The sequence below is a fragment of the Toxotes jaculatrix genome, chromosome 4 (assembly GCF_017976425.1).
Source record: "Toxotes jaculatrix isolate fToxJac2 chromosome 4, fToxJac2.pri, whole genome shotgun sequence".
Taxonomy (NCBI): Eukaryota; Metazoa; Chordata; class Actinopteri; family Toxotidae; genus Toxotes; species Toxotes jaculatrix.
In genome coordinates, this window is record NC_054397.1 from 9,695,467 (window position 1) to 9,714,068 (window position 18,602).

General features: G+C 40.8%; 2 protein-coding genes across 2 annotated transcripts; one reads left to right on the plus strand and one right to left on the minus strand.

Annotated features, from left to right (window-relative positions):
• The first annotated feature begins 867 nt into the window (after positions 1-867).
• On the plus strand, positions 868-5,632 carry LOC121180242 (caspase-6-like). The gene is made up of 8 exons (XM_041035467.1): positions 868-967; positions 1,226-1,267; positions 2,641-2,683; positions 2,794-2,943; positions 3,125-3,201; positions 3,402-3,577; positions 3,734-3,884; positions 4,087-5,632. The coding sequence occupies exons 1-8, from the start codon at positions 937-939 to the stop codon at positions 4,320-4,322; spliced, it is 906 nt and encodes a 301-aa protein (XP_040891401.1). The 5' UTR covers positions 868-936; the 3' UTR covers positions 4,323-5,632.
• Positions 5,633-5,819: 187 nt separating this feature from the next.
• On the minus strand, positions 5,820-17,684 carry LOC121180241 (calcium uniporter protein, mitochondrial-like). The gene is made up of 8 exons (XM_041035465.1): positions 17,374-17,684; positions 8,703-8,772; positions 8,398-8,565; positions 7,231-7,335; positions 6,904-7,064; positions 6,542-6,745; positions 6,252-6,368; positions 5,820-6,121 (listed from the first exon to the last, which is right to left on the minus strand). The coding sequence occupies exons 1-8, from the start codon at positions 17,479-17,481 to the stop codon at positions 6,044-6,046; spliced, it is 1,011 nt and encodes a 336-aa protein (XP_040891399.1). The 5' UTR covers positions 17,482-17,684; the 3' UTR covers positions 5,820-6,043.
• Between the last annotated feature and the right edge of the window lie 918 nt (positions 17,685-18,602).

Sequence of the window (18,602 nt, forward strand, 5' to 3'; positions counted from 1 at the left end):
AAATACCACATGGAGGGGAATGCACTGGTGAACAGCTGACTCAAACGTGACAACACTGGGGAGAAAAACTGAACTAAAATGTTATAAAATAAATAAACATACCTTTATTAAATTTTGTTGTTTTCTTGTAAACATCATCCTTATTGGTTAATCTATCCATCCATTTTCTGCTACCTCCCCAGATCAGATCTAGGATGTTTAATGATTGACTATGTAAGTAATGACAAAGTGCCAAACATTTTCTCGTCCCAGCTTTTCAAATGTGAGGATTTGCTTCTTTTCGCATATCACAGTAAACTGAAAATCCTTGGGAACGGTTGTTTGAACTGTTGTTTAGTAAGACAAGACTTTTTTTTTGGCTCTGCCAAGTTGTGAAGAGCACTTGTTTCATGTCATCAGATGTTCAGATGTTTCCTGGACTAAACAATTATTGACTGATCGAAAAAAAGTTAATTGCAGCCGTAAATTATATTATTAGTAATACGCCAGGAAGTAATGACACAAATGTGAAATAACACTCTTATCGTCCCTACTGGTTTTTATTGTCATCTTTCATGCTTTGGGCGTTACGACTGTGAATCGGGTATTAACATTTCATTCTGTATGTTGCTAAAACTGTTTAAAATCTAACTTTTCCAGATGAGGTGTTTAGCTCCCAATCTTCGGCTGTACCTTAAATCTTCCTTTAACTGTACCGCGATGAATTAAATTACTGTACTTTGATGTTTTATTGTCGTGTTGCAATGTGGCAAAGACGGAAGTCCTTGCCGTTAACCTTTGAATGACAATCGCGAGAGCCAACCGTGTACTCCGTTTGTCGACTTCAGCCAATGAGCTTGCGGGGGGGAGGAGCTAAATCCTGGCTCATCGGTGTTGTATTGACGAAGCAAATTCATTTTTCACTGGAATCAGTCGGTGTGGAGACAACCTGAGAACATGTCCAACACGGCAGCAGACAGCTGTGAAGGTAACTTTACATATATGTTTTTTAAAATTAAAAGTAGACATATCGGTTGTGGACATGGGTGTATAGTTTATAATGTAAATGCAATGACTTTTAATTACCCACTATATTGTTACATAGGTGCAGCGACGCTTTCACTTAAGTTAAGGAAGTTTACTTCCTTTTCGGCCAGTCACCAAATCCGTTGTGGAACTGGTTTTTAATGTCATTTTCAGTGTAAGCACTTAATTGCTTTTTGTCTCTTTTGTCTCACCTTTCCAGGAAGTGTTGCTAAAGACAACAGAACCGAAACAGACAGGGCAGGTGAGTGCTTCACACTAAGATTCAAAATCCAAACATAATGTGTCTTAGTAAGGTGTTGGGCCACCTCGAGTAGAGTCTCTGGGCTATACTAGAGGGATGGAGACCATGCTTCCAAAAAATATCCCCTCATTTGGCGTTTTGATACTAGTGGTGAGGAGTGGTCTACGAAATCTCCCATAGGTGCTCAGCTGATTTGAGGGCTGGTGACTGCAAAGGCTATAACTTATGACTCACATCATTTTCATACTTTTAAAACTGTTCAGAAACCCCTCATGCCCTATGGATGGGGGCATTGTCGTCCTGGACCACCTGACCAATCCCATCAGAATAGAAAGTTTTCATCATAGGATAAAGATGATCACTCAGAACAACTTTGTATTGATTTGCGGTGACCCTTCCCTCTAAGGGGACAAGTAGACCCATAACAGTGTAACAGACAGCAGATGCCCTTACTACAGGAGTCAGGCATTCAGGCCTGTACTTTACGCAACGCATAAACTGGCTTTTTTTGTTAAATATCGTGGAGGATGACTCATCTGACAATATCACCCCCCCCCCCCCCCCCACACACACACACACACACAGTTTTAGTACAAGTTTTTACACAACATAATTTGTTACCTGTCTGTAGGTGCTATTTTAAAGGCCTGTGTACAGCAAAGCAAAACTGAAACAAACAGTAAAAATCTGTGACAAAATCCAGTTTTTTTGCTTTTGTGGCCAAAGTACAGTCACAGTGAGATTAATCATTAATTCAGACTTCCTCATTTATTACAGTGTTACTTAGACGGGTATCATTTAGAAACTCTTTAGAAAATGTACAGCCTCTGAAATGACCATTTTAACTTTCTTATAACCTTCAAGTTAGAGTTTTTATTGTATAAGATTAGATTTGTTTTAGCAAGGTGTATAGAATAACAAAAATATCACAAGCATAAGGTACCATTCATGAAATAGGTGTAGGTACTGATTTACTTTCTAAAAATAGGTGAGATAATACCTTCACCCCCGACCCGCTGCCTTCACACACAAGTCTAACTTACATATCTGTAGAGTGGGGCATGGAGGTGTCACTTTTGGCCTCTGTTCTTTTCCATCTTTCTCCACCTGTCATCCAGCTATTGAGAACCACGAGGACTCAAAGCTGACAGAACAATGGCTGCTTGACCCCCATACCAGCAGCAGTGGAGCAATTCATGCACCTGTAGTTGTACTGCTGAACAAAGATGCAAAAGCCTGAAAAGCTCAATCATCCTATGTATACATCCAACCAACCGCATTTGTGATATTTAGAAAACTTATAAAGCCAGACTTGTCAGAGTATTATTGTTTTATAATTATACTCCACATTATTGTGTTGTTTTTTTTTATAGCAAGCATGGAGAACGTAACAGAGACCGATGCCTTCTTCAGGAGGTAAACTGTTTCTCCTCATTTGTGTGGTTTTTAGCTTGAAATTCTAACTTAACTCTGGTCCAGTACTCACCTAAAGGTTGTTTGTATTTATGTGATTCATTTTGAAACAGCTCTTTAGCTTTAGATCCTGCAGAGGAGTACAAGATGAACAACAAGCGACGAGGCCTCGCACTCATCTTTAACCAGGAGCACTTCTTCTGGAAGCTGGGGTTGAGCGACAGGCATGGAACCAACGCTGACTGCTACAACTTGCAGAAAAGGTGTCACTTTGCAGCCAGCTGCAGGAGAGGAAACACTGTGTCTGTGTGCTTAAGAACTTGTCTGCACTTGTTTAGCAGCTGAAAGTCGAGTCTGTGGTAACATCTTGTAAGAATTTCCAATGCTTTGCTCCTTCTCTGTTTGTATTTTATTGCACGCTCAACTACTTTTCACCTCTTTTAGACTGTCAGAGCTGGGCTTTGAAGTGAAGTCTTACAATAACTACAAAGAAAACGAGGTTCTTCAAATAATCAACGAAGGTAAGCACGTACGTAATCTCCTGTAAGACCCAAATGACTGCTATATATTCAGGAGGCTGTAACATCATTACTGTCATTTAAGTTCTTACATGCTTCCTTGCTGTCCCGTATATGAAAAGAACCCACATGTGAAATGCTGTAGTGCAGTTCACTTGGCTCGCTCATTTGCGAGTTTAACAAGCACCTGATGTTCCCATCAGCTGCAGGGGCCAATCATTCAGATGCAGATTGCTTTTTGCTCGTCTTCCTGAGCCACGGCGAGAATGACCACGTTTACACCTATGATGGCAAGATCAGCATTCAGGACATCACATCCATGTTCAAAGGAGACAAGTGTAGGAGTCTTGTAGGGAAGCCAAAGATCTTCATATTACAGGTACATGCAAAGAAAAACCAAAACCCTTTTGAATCCACCAGAGCATGCCAACATGCAGTACCATCTGTGTTTTTTTTTAATACTGTACTTGGAAATCTTTGGATGTTTTGGCAGTTCTTAAAACTGTAAAGTGACTGTGGCTGTGTCTGTCTCCAGGCATGCCGTGGAGACAAACATGATGACCCAGTGACCGCCTGTGATGCTGTGGACAGTGAGATAAAGACTAACGAGGTGGTGGTGGACGCCAGCGCTATATACACCCTCCCTGCTGGAGCTGATTTCATCATGTGCTACTCTGTGGCTGAAGGTGAGCTGTCTAGCATGTTTAAAACTATTTGTCCGCTCTTGATGGGTAGATTCACGCTTCATTCGATTCAGTTGATACTTTGAAGATGTGACAATAATCCAGCTCAGGAGAGTTAATTATTTAAGACATAAGTCATTTTTAAATGTCCCATTTGCTGTTCAGTCAGTAACCGTCCTGTCCTGTGTTGTTTTGTTTTCTTAAGGCTACTATTCCCACCGGGAGACCATCAACGGATCCTGGTATGTCCAGGATCTGTGTGAGGTGCTTAGAAAGTATGGAGATTCCCTTGAATTCACAGAGTTACTCACACTGGTCAACAGAAAAGTGTCAATGAGGAGCGTTGGGAACTGTAGTGACCGGAGTGCCATCGGGAAGAAGCAAGTACCTTGCTTTGCTTCAATGCTCACCAAGAAACTCTACTTCCGACCAAAGAAATAACCCTTTCAGATCTCAGTCATTAAATGAGCTGGCTTTTTAATAATGCCTGGGAACCAGGTTGTCTTTAAGGGAGATTGTTTTTTTTTAAATTGCTGTTTTTCTCTGGTCCTCTACAGTATGGTGCTCATGAGCACTATTTTATACATACGCACTCAATAATCAGCTGATTGACAGATTTCTTTTTTCCAGTGAAATCAGTGGTTATGAAATAACAGGAACAGCGTGTATTCACATGAACTGAAGAAACATGAACATTCCTGATGCTTATCTACCGTCAGCTCACACTAATCTGGTTTCTCTCTGCAAATGTAAATTTACAGTAGATTAGATAAGGTTATAATGGAATCCAACACAACAGCCCCGCAGTAATTCAAAGATAACTCTGCAATACGATTTTTTTTGCGCATTTGTGCCAGAAATGTGCAGACTCAAGCCAAGGGTAATTTTTGAGACCGTATTTCATGTTTTTCTTTTATCAGATTATATAATTATTAGGTGTTTCTGTTATTTTATCCAACCACTGTAGCTCCATACACGCTTTTGCACTTTCAAGAAATTGCTTTTAAACTGCGGAGGATTATCATGGACCACATTCTGTGTTAGGTACCTTTCTTGGCCTTTTGTGGTATTTTAGCTTGCTTAATTAATCCAGTTTTAATTACTGTGGTAACACTGAAATGCTGTCTTATTCCCTAGCTGATTTTCTTTTATCTTAAGCCAAGAAAAGTTTGACATTACTGGTGTTACTGACTCAGGCAAGTTTTCCTCAGCCTAAACATTCTGTCAGGTGAGGTTTTTTTTTCTTTTGCTGTGAAGTCAGTTGGGAGAATTTATTTTCCAACTTGCCACATCTTGCGAGGCAGATGACATAACAGCATGACAACCACATAATACTACGTGTAATGATTTCGTTCACATCTGGGTTTAATGCTTAAATGTGTCTCTATAAGCAGCAACGATCGAGTAAAATCTGTCACAACAGATTATCAGGGCACAACGCAAACGTGCTGTTTGTTCAAGCTCGCTCCATCAAAAAGGGAATTCATGTTTGTGCTGTTCTTTGTGTCGTAGCGGTTTACAGTACTAAATTTAATAATGCGTATTTGCACCCAAAACAGAAACAAACACTGCGTGGCAAGTACCTCAGGGAGAGAAGGGGTGTCGTTTTAAACGTACTGTGGACCTAAAACACTTTCAGCTGTGTCACATGATCTGTAACTCAGGAAAAACAAAGCTATCAGCAAACACTGATCCTGTATTTTTGTGGTCATACTGTTGTGACATTTTACAATAAATTCTGTGTGACATTACTCATGTTACGGTTTTGCTTTCCAGTTACAGTTATTGTTTTACAAATCTAAGGTTTTTTTGGGGGGACGGGGGGCAAAAAGGGCACTCATGATTATCTTATTTTATCAGTGCACAGAATTTTAAATAAGGCAGGGTTATTATCTGTCTACTGCCTTTAAAATACCTTTGACATTTCCATAAAAAGACATCCTGCAGACAGGAGATTCTCCCAGTGTTGGGGAAATACTTTTTATTTCAATAGTCCTTCTCTCTGAAAGATATAGTTGGCATCATTATCAAGATTGTAAACAAAACACAGAATGATATGGATTCCTGGTAAAAAGGAGCCATTATCAAAACTAAAGCAGAAAAACAGTTTTTGCTCCAGAGTGCGGAAGTGTGACTGATGGCTCTCTATGGCTTGGCTTCGTTCATGGCTTTGGTTGGATCTGTTCAAGTGGCAGCTGAAGTTGAGTTGGATATTTCAAACGTCTCAGGTCCTCCTCCACCTGACACACAGACAACACAGTCACACACAACACTCGTTACTAACAATTAGTAGACCGTGACTCTACAGTGTCTCTACCTGAAGCTAAGGATTTAGCTAATGTGGGATTATAAAAACTGGAATCAACCAACCTGTGCCAGTTCATCCTTGAGTTCATTATATCTTTTCACGCTGAATTTCTTCTTGCTGGCCCCCTTATAAAAGTAACGCAGGAACTGTCTGTCTTTTGCATCTGGGTACACATAATCCTGAGGGACAGAATAAATTAGGTTTGAGGTTACTGTGGGGAGGAAAACATATAGACGAATTTGTACCACTGAGCTCCAAAATGTAAAACTATTCCTTTAAATGAGTTCATGAGCTCATGTCTCCAACTGGAAGAGAACAGAACTGAAGTGAGTTATATGTCCCAGAGACTTGCCTGTTTAGTAAGGACGTAATAGGCAAAAGCTCCCATGCTGGTTGCGTAGGTGATGAAGTAAGTGACGGGCTCCATTACATCCCATGAATAAACCCACCAGGTCAGCCAGGCCAGAGCACCACCCTGTACAGATAACAGGGCCATGCCTGTCCACACAATCTTGGATGTCTGGAACTCTGCCGTATGGGACAACTGTGCCTTCATCTGTCAGGCAATAATACAAGGGAGACAGGTTACCGGGCAATTCATAGAAGCCTGTTCAGTAGAACTAACACAACAGAAATGCTATCAGTCATCTTTTCAACTGTACTAAAAAGATAAAGAGCCAAAGGGTGTGGCAGTTCTTGACACACTTCTACTACCTTCTCTAGAGGTGAGAGTTCTTGTTTGAGGTTGTCCATTTTCTCCAGCAGCTCCCTCTCTTTCAGTAGGTGGTATTCAGGCAGGTGGAGTGCTGTGTGTAGCAGATGCACAACATGCTTCATGTCGTCCAGCTCCACGGCGTGCTCACTGGACATACACACTGCAACAAGGGCACAACAAGGTGGATGGGGATGAGAAAGTGAAATGAAATGAAATGTGAGATGAGTCACGCCTAGAGAGAAAAGATATTATCAGCAGGACTAAGTGTAGTTAAGAGCCAGGTAAAATGAGGATTATTTATGGCTGGGAGAAAAATGTGTGTATACCCTTCTCAGGTGATCGGACTTCATATACTGCATCGTTGATGACGAGCTGGAAGTCCTTGTCCAGCAGAGCATCTATCAGCGTGGTGTTGGCTACACGCTCTCCATCTGTCCAAAGAAGGCAAATGTCCAACTCAGTACTTTTAATGCAGTCATGTAACTTAACACCCAGCAGAGATGGTTTTCTGACAGACTGCACAAATGAACACACTAAAAACCCAAAACGGCGACAGAAAATGCATGTAAGAATAAAATTAAATGTTAAATGGATTACTTTTACGTAGCTACGTAAACCTCAGACAGAAACTGCTCAGAGAGGCGTCAGTAATTTACAGCTTAAACAAAGTTATTTGTCACTACAAAACCATACAGAAATGAAACACAGCATGTTTTTCCAGTCAGGAGAATAAGAGTCACACCTGTTGCTTAAAATGCACTGCAGGAGTGTTGCATTACAGACAAACAAGGATAGCTACACAACTCTGTTGCAATTGCGCTAGAGGTATGTAAATATGATGTCATGCCATATTTATATGGAGTGTGCATCAGCCATTACAGTGACTGCCAACCTGTGGATCAGATCAGATCAAGACAGATATAAAAATTCTTGTATAGGAGGAGTACTCCACTCATTTAGCACTGCACTCTCATAACTTTGCCAGACTATAGGTACGTTAAAAACGAATACAAGGATCAAAATCAAAGAAACACAGCCATTCATATCATCTTTTTTATTCCATGGACTCCTCTTCTTTGTCAAAAGTGTTATGCTAAAGCGGCTAATGAGACCTTGAGCCTCTTGGCATAAACAAGACAAGAAGAACACAGAGAAATCTGATAAGCTCACTTCTTTATAACTCCACACCCCCAGATTTTTTTGCATTGTCAAACTTTTTGTCTCCAGCCCCAATGACACACCACTGTTTCTGATTAACTGTTTAAACCCTTTTTTTTATAGCAGTGTAGCTACAGTTGTGAAAATGGGTTAATGATTTGCTTAATGATATTCTGCAGGCATCATGCTAAACTCCTCTGTGCAGTTTTCACTGCTTCCACACACCATGCCAAGCCAAGATGCAACAAAAAACACACATGGTTAAACCAGACTGACCACACCCGAAGAATGTGGTCAATCCAGTATGTGCATAGCTGACACGTGCTGTGTCATACCCTTGGAAAAAACAGAAGCGGTAGCTCCAGGGTCCTCTCTCTGCAGATCTGCGATCAGGTCTCCTACACTCATCAGCATGGGTCTGAGGAAGAACAGACACTTCTCATTCCTAGATGGCAACGGAACCTCCAGAACCAAACGGCCGTATTTATACTTCAAAGACACATCTGCAACACAAGAAGAATCAACATTCAGAAGGTTATGGGTTGGGTCCTCTTACCTGCAGGAATACAGATCAAAAAAAGGGGCAGTCATGTGACATAGAGCAGTTTATTTTCATGTGGTGGTAGTGACAGCATATTACCACTGGAGGGTGGAAGTGTACTGCAGAAAAGAGCTTGACAGTTTCCAAGTAGAGGCTGCCTGTGTTGAACCTAAGAAGAGAAAGACAGAAGAGGGCAGGAGAATATAGTATATATAGAGAGTAAAGAGACAAATAAAGATACAGTTTTACGTGCTTATTCAGTTTATCCTGTGTGTTCAAAAGTACATCCCTCCCTCGGTAAACGTTCGTGTCAGCAAACAATGGAGAGTAAATAGATTCAGAGCTTCCTTTAAAGGAGGATCTGAAAAAAAAAAATCCACATTCAAACAGGCGGCCAACAAGCAGGCATCGATTGAGTTTTCTGTGCTTTGGCTTTGGTCTGAGATTGCTTTTACACTAATATGAATGTCTCCTGTAACAATTGCTGGCTTTTGAAATGCTGTTCACTCCCTTTCTAAACAGTGCGTAACCTGATCAGCTGACGATGCGACTCTGCAGATTAAACCGGCTCTTTTTTGATGATGAATTTAGGCTGTGATGTTTAATGCTTAATGAAATGCCAAAGTGTCCCTCAGTACGAAGAACTATCACTCTGCAAGACCTCTGGAAGTCTCTTCCATACTCCTGGCAACGCAGAATGCATCTATAGGGAACAATTCATTATTTCAGACCGCATTTCTCTGTCCTGTACTTGGAATTCCACTGGGACCTAATGCAAAGCAGATATTTTAGCATTAGGCCACAAATTTTTATGGTGGACGTGTTAGACCCCTGTCACAGCAGAGTAATGATTCACAATATTACATCTTCCAGTTTCCTCCTAAAACCTCTGAAGATTAGCCACACCCAAGTGTTGAAACACAATGGCCCATTAAAGCTCAAAAACAGATTCCTCCACAGTATTTCTTATTTAGCTGAGAGTCAGAGAAGTCCCATTTAAATACATCTTTGTCTAACTGACAACCAGGGTTCTGGCAGCCACTCTCTCCCACCCCATCATCCCCCAGCTGGGAGTTGGTTCGATCAATATCACATTAAAGAGGACCAAGGGAGCTGTCCATTTTTATGGGTTGAGAAAGAAGACAAGCCTGAAGGCACAGTGGTAAAGCAGAAGCCAGATATGCAGTCCCTCACACTCCACTGGTTAGGAGTAGAGGCTTTAATATGAAAAATAACATTCACATACAGCCATGACTAACTGTTCACATGACTAGAGGGTTTAGCCTCACTGGTAACCTGAACCACAAAGACAAAAATCAAGTGAATCTAAAATCAGAGGGTGAAACATCATGGGGGCGTATGCACCTTAGAAAATATGTTTCTGTTACCTGAGGATTACAAGCAAATTTTAACCACAAGGCTTTGTTAGCTTGCTAATGAAGGGAAATCTGATTTTATAAATATTGCATATCCCAAAAAGAGCCAAACAAAGTGATCCCTGTGAGACAAATTTGAGCTGCTCCGCTTGTGTGAGATCTCCAGATGTTATTATTATACAGCAGAAAGCAGTCACTGAGCTTTACCACCTACACATCAGCACAGTAGCTCTCCATGGACAGTGGAAAACAGGGTTTTTCTAGATGAACCATGGGAATGTGTATAGATATTTAAAGGGGCAGGTCACAGTTTTTTTTTCTCTGGAGAGACCTTTCCAAAATTTGAATTTAAAAAAAAACCCTGGTGTTGTTTGTGGGGTTATCTCAGTTTACGCTTGAGGCTTAAAATTTGGAACAGCCTAAGGTAGAAACAGATGCTGTGGGGTTTGAAAGAAGTGAGCATTTAGGAAGCAGAGAGGATCTGATAAAAGATGCCATGGATCTGGATTAGTGAAATTGTAGAAACCAGTGTTTCTGCAGCTTGACTCATTCAAGAGACCAACAGTCTGAATATCTCAACCTCTGCTGCTTCAATTTTGATGTTTCTTTTATAATCTGTCTCTTGTGAGCCTCACAACTTTGTCTCAGTGAAGAACCCCATTAAATAAAAACAGTGAGGAATGCAATACAAAAGAGAAGTACATCTGAAACGGTAACAGTAACTTAAAAGAAGCATCTTGATCTGCAATACATCTGAGAGGTCATACAATAAAATATATGTTTTGTTTGTGTCTACTGCTCACAATTCATGTCCACACTGAGGCCATAATCTGTCAGCTGTGTGTTTTAAGGGGTCACAAGCCAAAAACGCTGAGAATCACAGCCCTAATACACCTAAAGAAGTTAAAGGGATAGCTGCTATAGTGTAAATGGTACTGAAAAATCTCTAGTAGATTAGTAGTCGACAAGTTTGTGCTTTCTTACTGCATATATTTTAATATAGGCTATCAATAAATAACCATGCTGTCCCTGAAACCGGAGCGAGTCTAGTTATTCTGTGACTGCTCATAGTTAGCCCCAGACAGCAAACACATTACCAGTATGTTAAACAGCCTGGTAACCAGCATTTTATATGCCACCCCTACTGCCAGAGCGCTTCAATAAACTGAGTGGTGCAGGCGCTGATTACCAACACATACCCTAGATGCAGGGGAATAAAATGCATAAACCATGTCATTAGCAAACACTTTATGTCAAAGTAGTTTTACAGGGGAGTGAACTGGCTGACATTTGCACTCACATTGTGCATTGGTTCCCTGCTAATGTGAAAACAGCAGATCCGGAGCTAAACATCAAGGGCAAGGCCAGACGATTTTTCTCTTTACTGAATGTGTGTGTGTGTGAGATCAGTGACCAGTCAGTTCAACAGCTGACTGCCTCCAGGCAGTTTATATGCTGTGCACACACATACCAATCCCATTCTAAATCAACAGAACGTGGCTACTGTGGCAGATAATGTAGCTTCAGAGCTGTGTGATGAATAATAGTCCATTTCCAACGTCATGCTCCTGGCCCTGTGTTATTACGCTGTCTGTAGCACACTGCATTATAAATACTGACCCTTTCACTTCTCTCACCTACATGTGGCGGTTACAGATGCTCTTACACTTCACAGAAGCAATATTTTATATGTTTAAACACAATTTATATATATTTAAGGGGAGGAGTGTAACGTGACAGATGACCTCTAGAGTTGAGTTTTGAGTTTGAAGCTAAAAACAGAGACTATGTCCAGTTTTCTTATGAAGACTTTTAAAAAGACTATAGTAAAGCAGTGGATGAGCTTCCACGCCTCATTACATGCAATGACAGACATCTAAGGAGCAAGTGCAATATTGCTTTTTACGTCTCTTGTGAGGATAATCTAACTGCTGCTGTAAATTCCTAGAACCCAGTGGCAAACAGTGCAGACAAGAGTGTGTACAGCGATGCTAGCAGCTCTGTAAGGCTGTACTTATTTAGGCATAGCAGTGCTTTAAGCTAAATGCTAACACTGGCATACTCACAATTACAGTCAATATACTGAAATATGATAAAAGTCATTAGGCTTCATCCTCTGGGGAGCATGACTGTCTGTATAAAATTTCATGGGTATCCATACAATACTCAATAAAATACTTTAATCTGGACCAGCCCTCTGCTAACATGGCTAGAAATACCACAGTAGGCAGATTAAACTCCAAGAGAAATACTGTTAACAATCTTTTATCATTTTCTGTTGATAACACTTATCAACACAGGTACTGAGCAAGATTGCGTAAGATTAAAAAAAAATGGTTTATGGATTATGTACAATGGAAATTCATGAAGAAAGATGTTAGTGATACTGATACACATACATGTGAATGTATAATAACTTTCAGTTCATGTTCCTTTTTGCTGTGAATTTTAAATGTACGTGTTTTTTTTATTACCTGTTCAAACATGTAAGGCATGTGGCAGACAGAGATTACAAGGCTTGCACACAAATGCACGAAAGATTGGCTCTGTCCCTGTTGGAGGGCTGTCCATTACTGGAGAAGTAAAGGCAAAAGTGGAAGTTTCCAATCTTAGCATTACATATATAATCTCAAGTTTCTTTTGGGCTATTCTCATGGAAAAAGTCAGACCCACCCACACATGATTAAAACACACAAAACACTGTACTGTTTGAACAAGCCCAGACATGTCAAACACACAAGTAACAGGAGATCACGCCTTTGTCATGTCATAAGACACGCATACAGCCTGCTGAAAGGAGTGGGCTGTGCTGTTCCTCTTGTTCCTCTAACGTCACCACTGGCTGCTCAACTGAACATTTGTCTGCTTATCAAATCAAAACACACTTCCCAGTTACACAACTAATCAATATTCCGGGAGGTTGCTTCTATCCATCGTCCTTCACACATTTTGGGAATCAATTCGGAGCTGCAGGGAGCAACAGTGCATCAAATAATTTCCTCCAACCGTTTTTTCTTGAAACAATCGGCTGAAGGTATTTTTCCCCTCAATCAATGCATATCTTATTTATCCCATGCCAACAGGGAAAGAGGAGAGAGGATGGGGAAGATGGGGTGTGAAAACTGAGCAGTAACAAACTGCCATCGCCCTTTTCTGCAGTAAAGCAGGTCTTGGCTTCCTGCTCAAGCAGTGACCGGGGGTTAACATGATGACAAGCACTCTCATTTTCCCTGCAGTCTCCCAGCAGGTCACTCCATTATGAATCCTGTCACAACTGAGCTATGGCCTGTTGCATCTAGACTTCTTACAGGTATCCCTCCCACTCTTACCACAAGTTTGATACCACTAAGAGCAGGGCACGTCACTTTTTTTTAAAAATACACACATGTAATCATAGCAGGATGACTTACATTATCTTGCAGGCTTGACTTGGAACCAAAGGAAAGGAAAATGTATGCATGTGATAAATGGCCTAAATGCTGGGGTGAAAAACGAAGACTGCCAAGAAGAGAAATTGAATTACTCCCTGTTGACATTATGACTGAGCCAGCACTCTACCATGAAAATGATTTGCATTGAAGCATTTGTTTTCTGCTATCCAGTTAATGATCCAGTCAGGTTGAGAGGACGAGGGGAAAGTAGAGTGAGATGCAGACGACTGCAGAACGACAGCATGAACACAATGGAAAGACAAGGTCTTTGTATAGCACATTTAATGCAAATACGACAGATAAAATTTGGATAACACTGAAAATCAAACTGAAAAAACAGTTAAAAAAAAAAAAGACAAATTAAATTTATTTAATGCGTGACAGGAATGTAAAGATGGCCTTTAGTCAAGCAGGTCCAACGAGAAGGGCCTCTAAGCTCCTGACAGATTTCCAAAAAGTTGTTCTGCCATGTGAAGAGGGTAATTGTCTGTTTGAAAGAACCTCTCATATGAGTCTTCGCTGCAGCCAGAATGGGTGCTGCAGGATGACAAGCAAAGGCAGGAATTTTATTTATTTATACACAGCATGAGAGCAGGACTTTTGTTCTTACAGTTAATCACTGCTCAAACCTAATTGCAATGCAATACCCTGCAGCCCAAGCATAATGCAATGAAGGAGCAGAATACTGAAAAGATGGGGGTAAAAATGGCGACACTGATTTAGGAATTCATGTGGTGTTTGCAAAAGTCCAGAACATCCAGGTTTAAAAACAAGCAAAAACAAGTCTTCCAAAAACAAAAACCAACTTCCCTTCCTGAATTAAAATGCAAAGCTGCCACAAAAACTTTGCCTCTGCCAACTTGTGTGAATCATATTTCCCATCTGGTCACACAATGCCAGGCAATGCTTCATCACAAGGTCACATCAGGACAAGAAGCTCACTGGATAACTAATTTTCTGGATTAAGAAGTACTTATGGAGAAGCAGAAAGGAAATACAGGGGCAGAGAGGGGAATGACATGCAATAAAAGTCCTTGTTTGAAAATTAACTGAAAATGTTGCGGTTATATGATCCTAGAGTCTTAACCACTAAATGGTCAGATGCCTCAGTTAATACCACGTATAAATGGGGTCTAAACAAACAACACTGCATTACTCTCACTATAGCTCTTTTGAGGAATTTCCTCATTGAGCAGTACTGGCCCACAATTCAATATCTAGGCATCTACTGAAACACAAGACTCCCTCTGGGTGATGTCCACGTGTTTCTATCAAGAATTCAGTCCTATTCTATTTCTGTGGACGCTGCCTGAATAAAGAACAGACAATACGGGTGGCATGGCCTTTCTTGACAGTGAGAAACAAGCAGAGAAGCTTGCTGGAATGAAACCTTCCATTCTGTGATAAAGTGATGCCTGTCTCAGAAATCTTGGCATTTTGGGGTTTAAGGTTTCTAAGGAATAAAAGCCATATGTTTCTATTTCAGCATATATCATTTCAGCACACTCAAAATGCCAACTTTAAATGTTGACAGTATTGACAAAACTGTTTTCTCCCGAATTGTTCCAGTAGCAAGGTAGTCACCAACACATCCAAGAATCACAGAGCAGAATTAAAAGGATGCACCAACATGACAACACCACTAGGCCTTTTATTTTCATGATGAGCAATTCATGACTTTCTGTAAAATAACCGTATCTCATTTGAATAGAGCTATTGCTCAATAGATGTGACATACATTGAAAATAAGACAGTGTTGAACACAATGATAGGTATGTTTGATGAACCTGGAATAGCACTTTCCCCTTCTTCGTCCGTTTTACCCTCCTGAACCTTTCAATACTGGATACTCCGAGATGAAATCTAATATCTATCTTCTTACCTTGACTCAGGAACGAAACTGCAAACGAATGTATTTCCCAAAATGTCACACTGTTCTTTTTATGTGTTCTTGTTAGACCAGGCAATGAACAATTGGCAGTCGCTGCAGAGCAAACTCAATATCACTTGTCTGCATTGAGAATACTGCAAGCCAGTCAAATTTATCTAAGCACTCCTGCCCTATTTAGTAGTATTTCAATCTCCACCACTCAGTGTTCACCTGTATAGTATTACAGTTTTGTCTGTTGAATACAAACAAATTAACTGATAGCACCATCACTTACTGGCATAAAAGCCAAACTCCCAATAGGTTCAATCTTTTGCAGGAGGCAGCCATTTCCTTCAGCAGATAATGGCCAGTTTTACAATTTTATAAATGAAATGTGACATAAATATTTTATTTGAGATTGTATCTGAATTCTGAACAGCTTAAGCCATCATCTACTCACTACTCAATCCATGTCTGCTAGGATTTAGCAAGGATTTGCAAGTTAATCAGACACTTAGGATCAAAATTCAAGGAACTTCATATTTCCATTTTCTGTTCCAGAACCTCTGGAGTGACCCCTGTCTATTTCACTGGCTGCCACCTAGATCAGTTGAAATCTGTTCACTTCTACTTATCAGAAACAGTCTCAACAGTCTTTCTCTGCAATCCACCCATATGATTCAGATAGTTTTTTTTTTCTAAAACTATGACCTTAACCACATTTTGGTGAAAATATGTCTTGTTTGGAACATACCTAACATTAAGATGAATTCTGTTTGTGAAATAATTGCTGCCTCCACTGTGTCAGTACCCTTAGAAAGCTAAAAGGGATTTGCTGGTCTGCTGATCGCTGTGGGAATACTTTCCTTGCAGTATGTCATTTGAAAACTGCAAACTGCAGCTCCGATTTTATATATGGTCCAGTCTAAAAATAAAACTCGTCTTAGTCATTCTTGCATGCAGGACTGAGTCATGACAGCTTGCCTTACAGATACAGATTTGTTCTTTATTCAATCCCAGAATCTGTCCATCAATTTTCACTCAGTATGAAGACTATCGTGGTGTTTAGCAATACAGTATGCCCTGTGCTGCCTGCACTGTCACAGACTTGAGGCGCTCAGTTGGGATTTGCCTGCTCACGACTCAGCTGTCCTATGTCTTGCAATGGGGGGAATACTGTGGATAATAAAAGATAGATAATTAACCCATCTAAAAGCCCATTCATGAAAGTGTGAGTAGAGCCACATGAAAAAAAAAAAACTCAGTGTTGACAGGTGCCTTGTATCTTTGACTTTTGCCCTGGCATTAGGATTCATAATGTACTAATATTTACAGGCCAGCACCTGAAGATGCACAACACTTTACACATGATACAATAAGATATTGACTTTTCTGCTGAACATACTGGAGGCTGCAGTACAGCAATGTCACTGATGTCTCCTGGGATTGTGTAGGGTGAGGCAAGTCTCTACTTAAAGTTTACATCTAGCAGTCTATTCATGGTCTCTTTCTACAAATGGCTGACGGAACAGCTTTCTCGGAGGAGTAATTGAATGAGCACTGCTTTAGTGATGAGATCATGTTCAGTACTGATCGGTCCTACACACTTTTCAAAGCTGATGAACAGTCGTGGACATGTTTAGAATACCTAAATCCCTGTACGGCGTGGTAATAATGCACTTGAATAATTTATTGTTCAGTAATGTCCTGAATGCAAATAGCAGGACACAGAAGTTGGAGCCAGAAGAGAGCGAGGTGTCATTCTCCGGTCATAAAAACCTCAATCGGACACAAAGTGAAAAAAAAATGTCCTCTTTTCTGATGTTTACATCGGATTTAAGACAAGTCTTAAACTTGGCCTGCTGTTACAGAAAAGTAGAGAGTTGAAAAAAAGGAGATCAATCCCTGCGCAGTGCTCTCAAAAGACTGAAGTTAGCTATTGAAACAGCACAGTACACCAAAGTACAGTGTTTTGATCAGAAAGTAGGAAGCCAGCTCATCACCAAAGCCCGGCAGACTACCGTACAAATAGTTGTACGGTAGTATAGCAAACATACGCCGAATTAAATCAGTTAGTTAGTTGATTCATTTACCTTTTGAAGAAATGCAGCCGGACCAGTAGTTTTGAGACCGCACTGAAGCGGCTGAAGACTTCCTACAAGTCTCGCCGCAACTTTGCCGACCATCCGCACCGAAGCCATCGTCAGCCGTTAACCGCGTTAGCTGAGTTGTTCGGGCATACCGGGTAAAGATACTCCCACAATAAGTGAACCAGAGACCGGAGTTCCGGCTGAAAACGGGTTGTTGTGCGTGTGTAAATAAAAACAGATGTGATGCTATCTACGGGACAGAGGGAGGCACAGCCCAGGCGTAGCTGCATACCATTTCCTCCTGACAACATACGCTCTCCGTACCGGAATCCGCTTCCTTTGTCCGCCCCCCTCCTTTTTTTTCTCATTGGTTTGTTTTGCATGAACCAGCCAGCAGGGAAGAGGCAGCAGCTCAACAGTATGAGCCTTCCCAAGCTAGAAGAACGTATGTTGACATTTATTGTATGAAAAACCACCAAAACCCCTAAGCACAGTGTTTTGTCGGGAAAACAGCAGCTTAGTTTATCAGCATGTCAATTAGTGTTGCCAACTTTAAAGCAAAAATTACTTAGGGATTGGACAGGTAGTTGCCAAAATAAGTCTCGTGCTGGACTTTATAGTTCCGGACTTTGATGCGCGTGTCACTCCAAAATTAACGGCTGCTTTCTCCTGATCTCAAATTAGCGTTCAAGACAGGTGAGTTTGCTAGCACCGTGTTGTACTATTCAAACGCTGTAAAACAAACAAACAAAAAAAGTGTTAGCAGTTAGCGTAGACAGCTGCAATACAGCTTCCAGCCCTCAGTGAAAGCACTGAGCAGCGCTCCAGTGAGCAGGAAAGAATTTTGACTTTACAGAGATGTGTTGAGATTAAAGTGGCTACAGTCAATATTTTACAAAAACAGTGCGACAGGGGTCATTTAGATGAGTTAATTTTGCGCTGTCCGCAACTTTAGTGTTTTACTTTTCACTCTCACCGCTCACATGGCGATGTTTTCGGAGAAAAAGGGCCAAAAACCCACTTTAGCTGCCTTGTTAGCACCAAATAGAAGACAGACGCAATTAGCAACTAGCTGGTGAGCATAATATAGCATTTACAGCTAAAGGGAAAGATATTTGCTTCAGGGGCTGATGAAGAGTGGAGAGTGAATATTGGATTTATGTTTGCCAAGTGGCCAGAAGCATGACAAAAAACTGCAAGATAATGTTGTTCCATAACTGTTGGATGTGTAA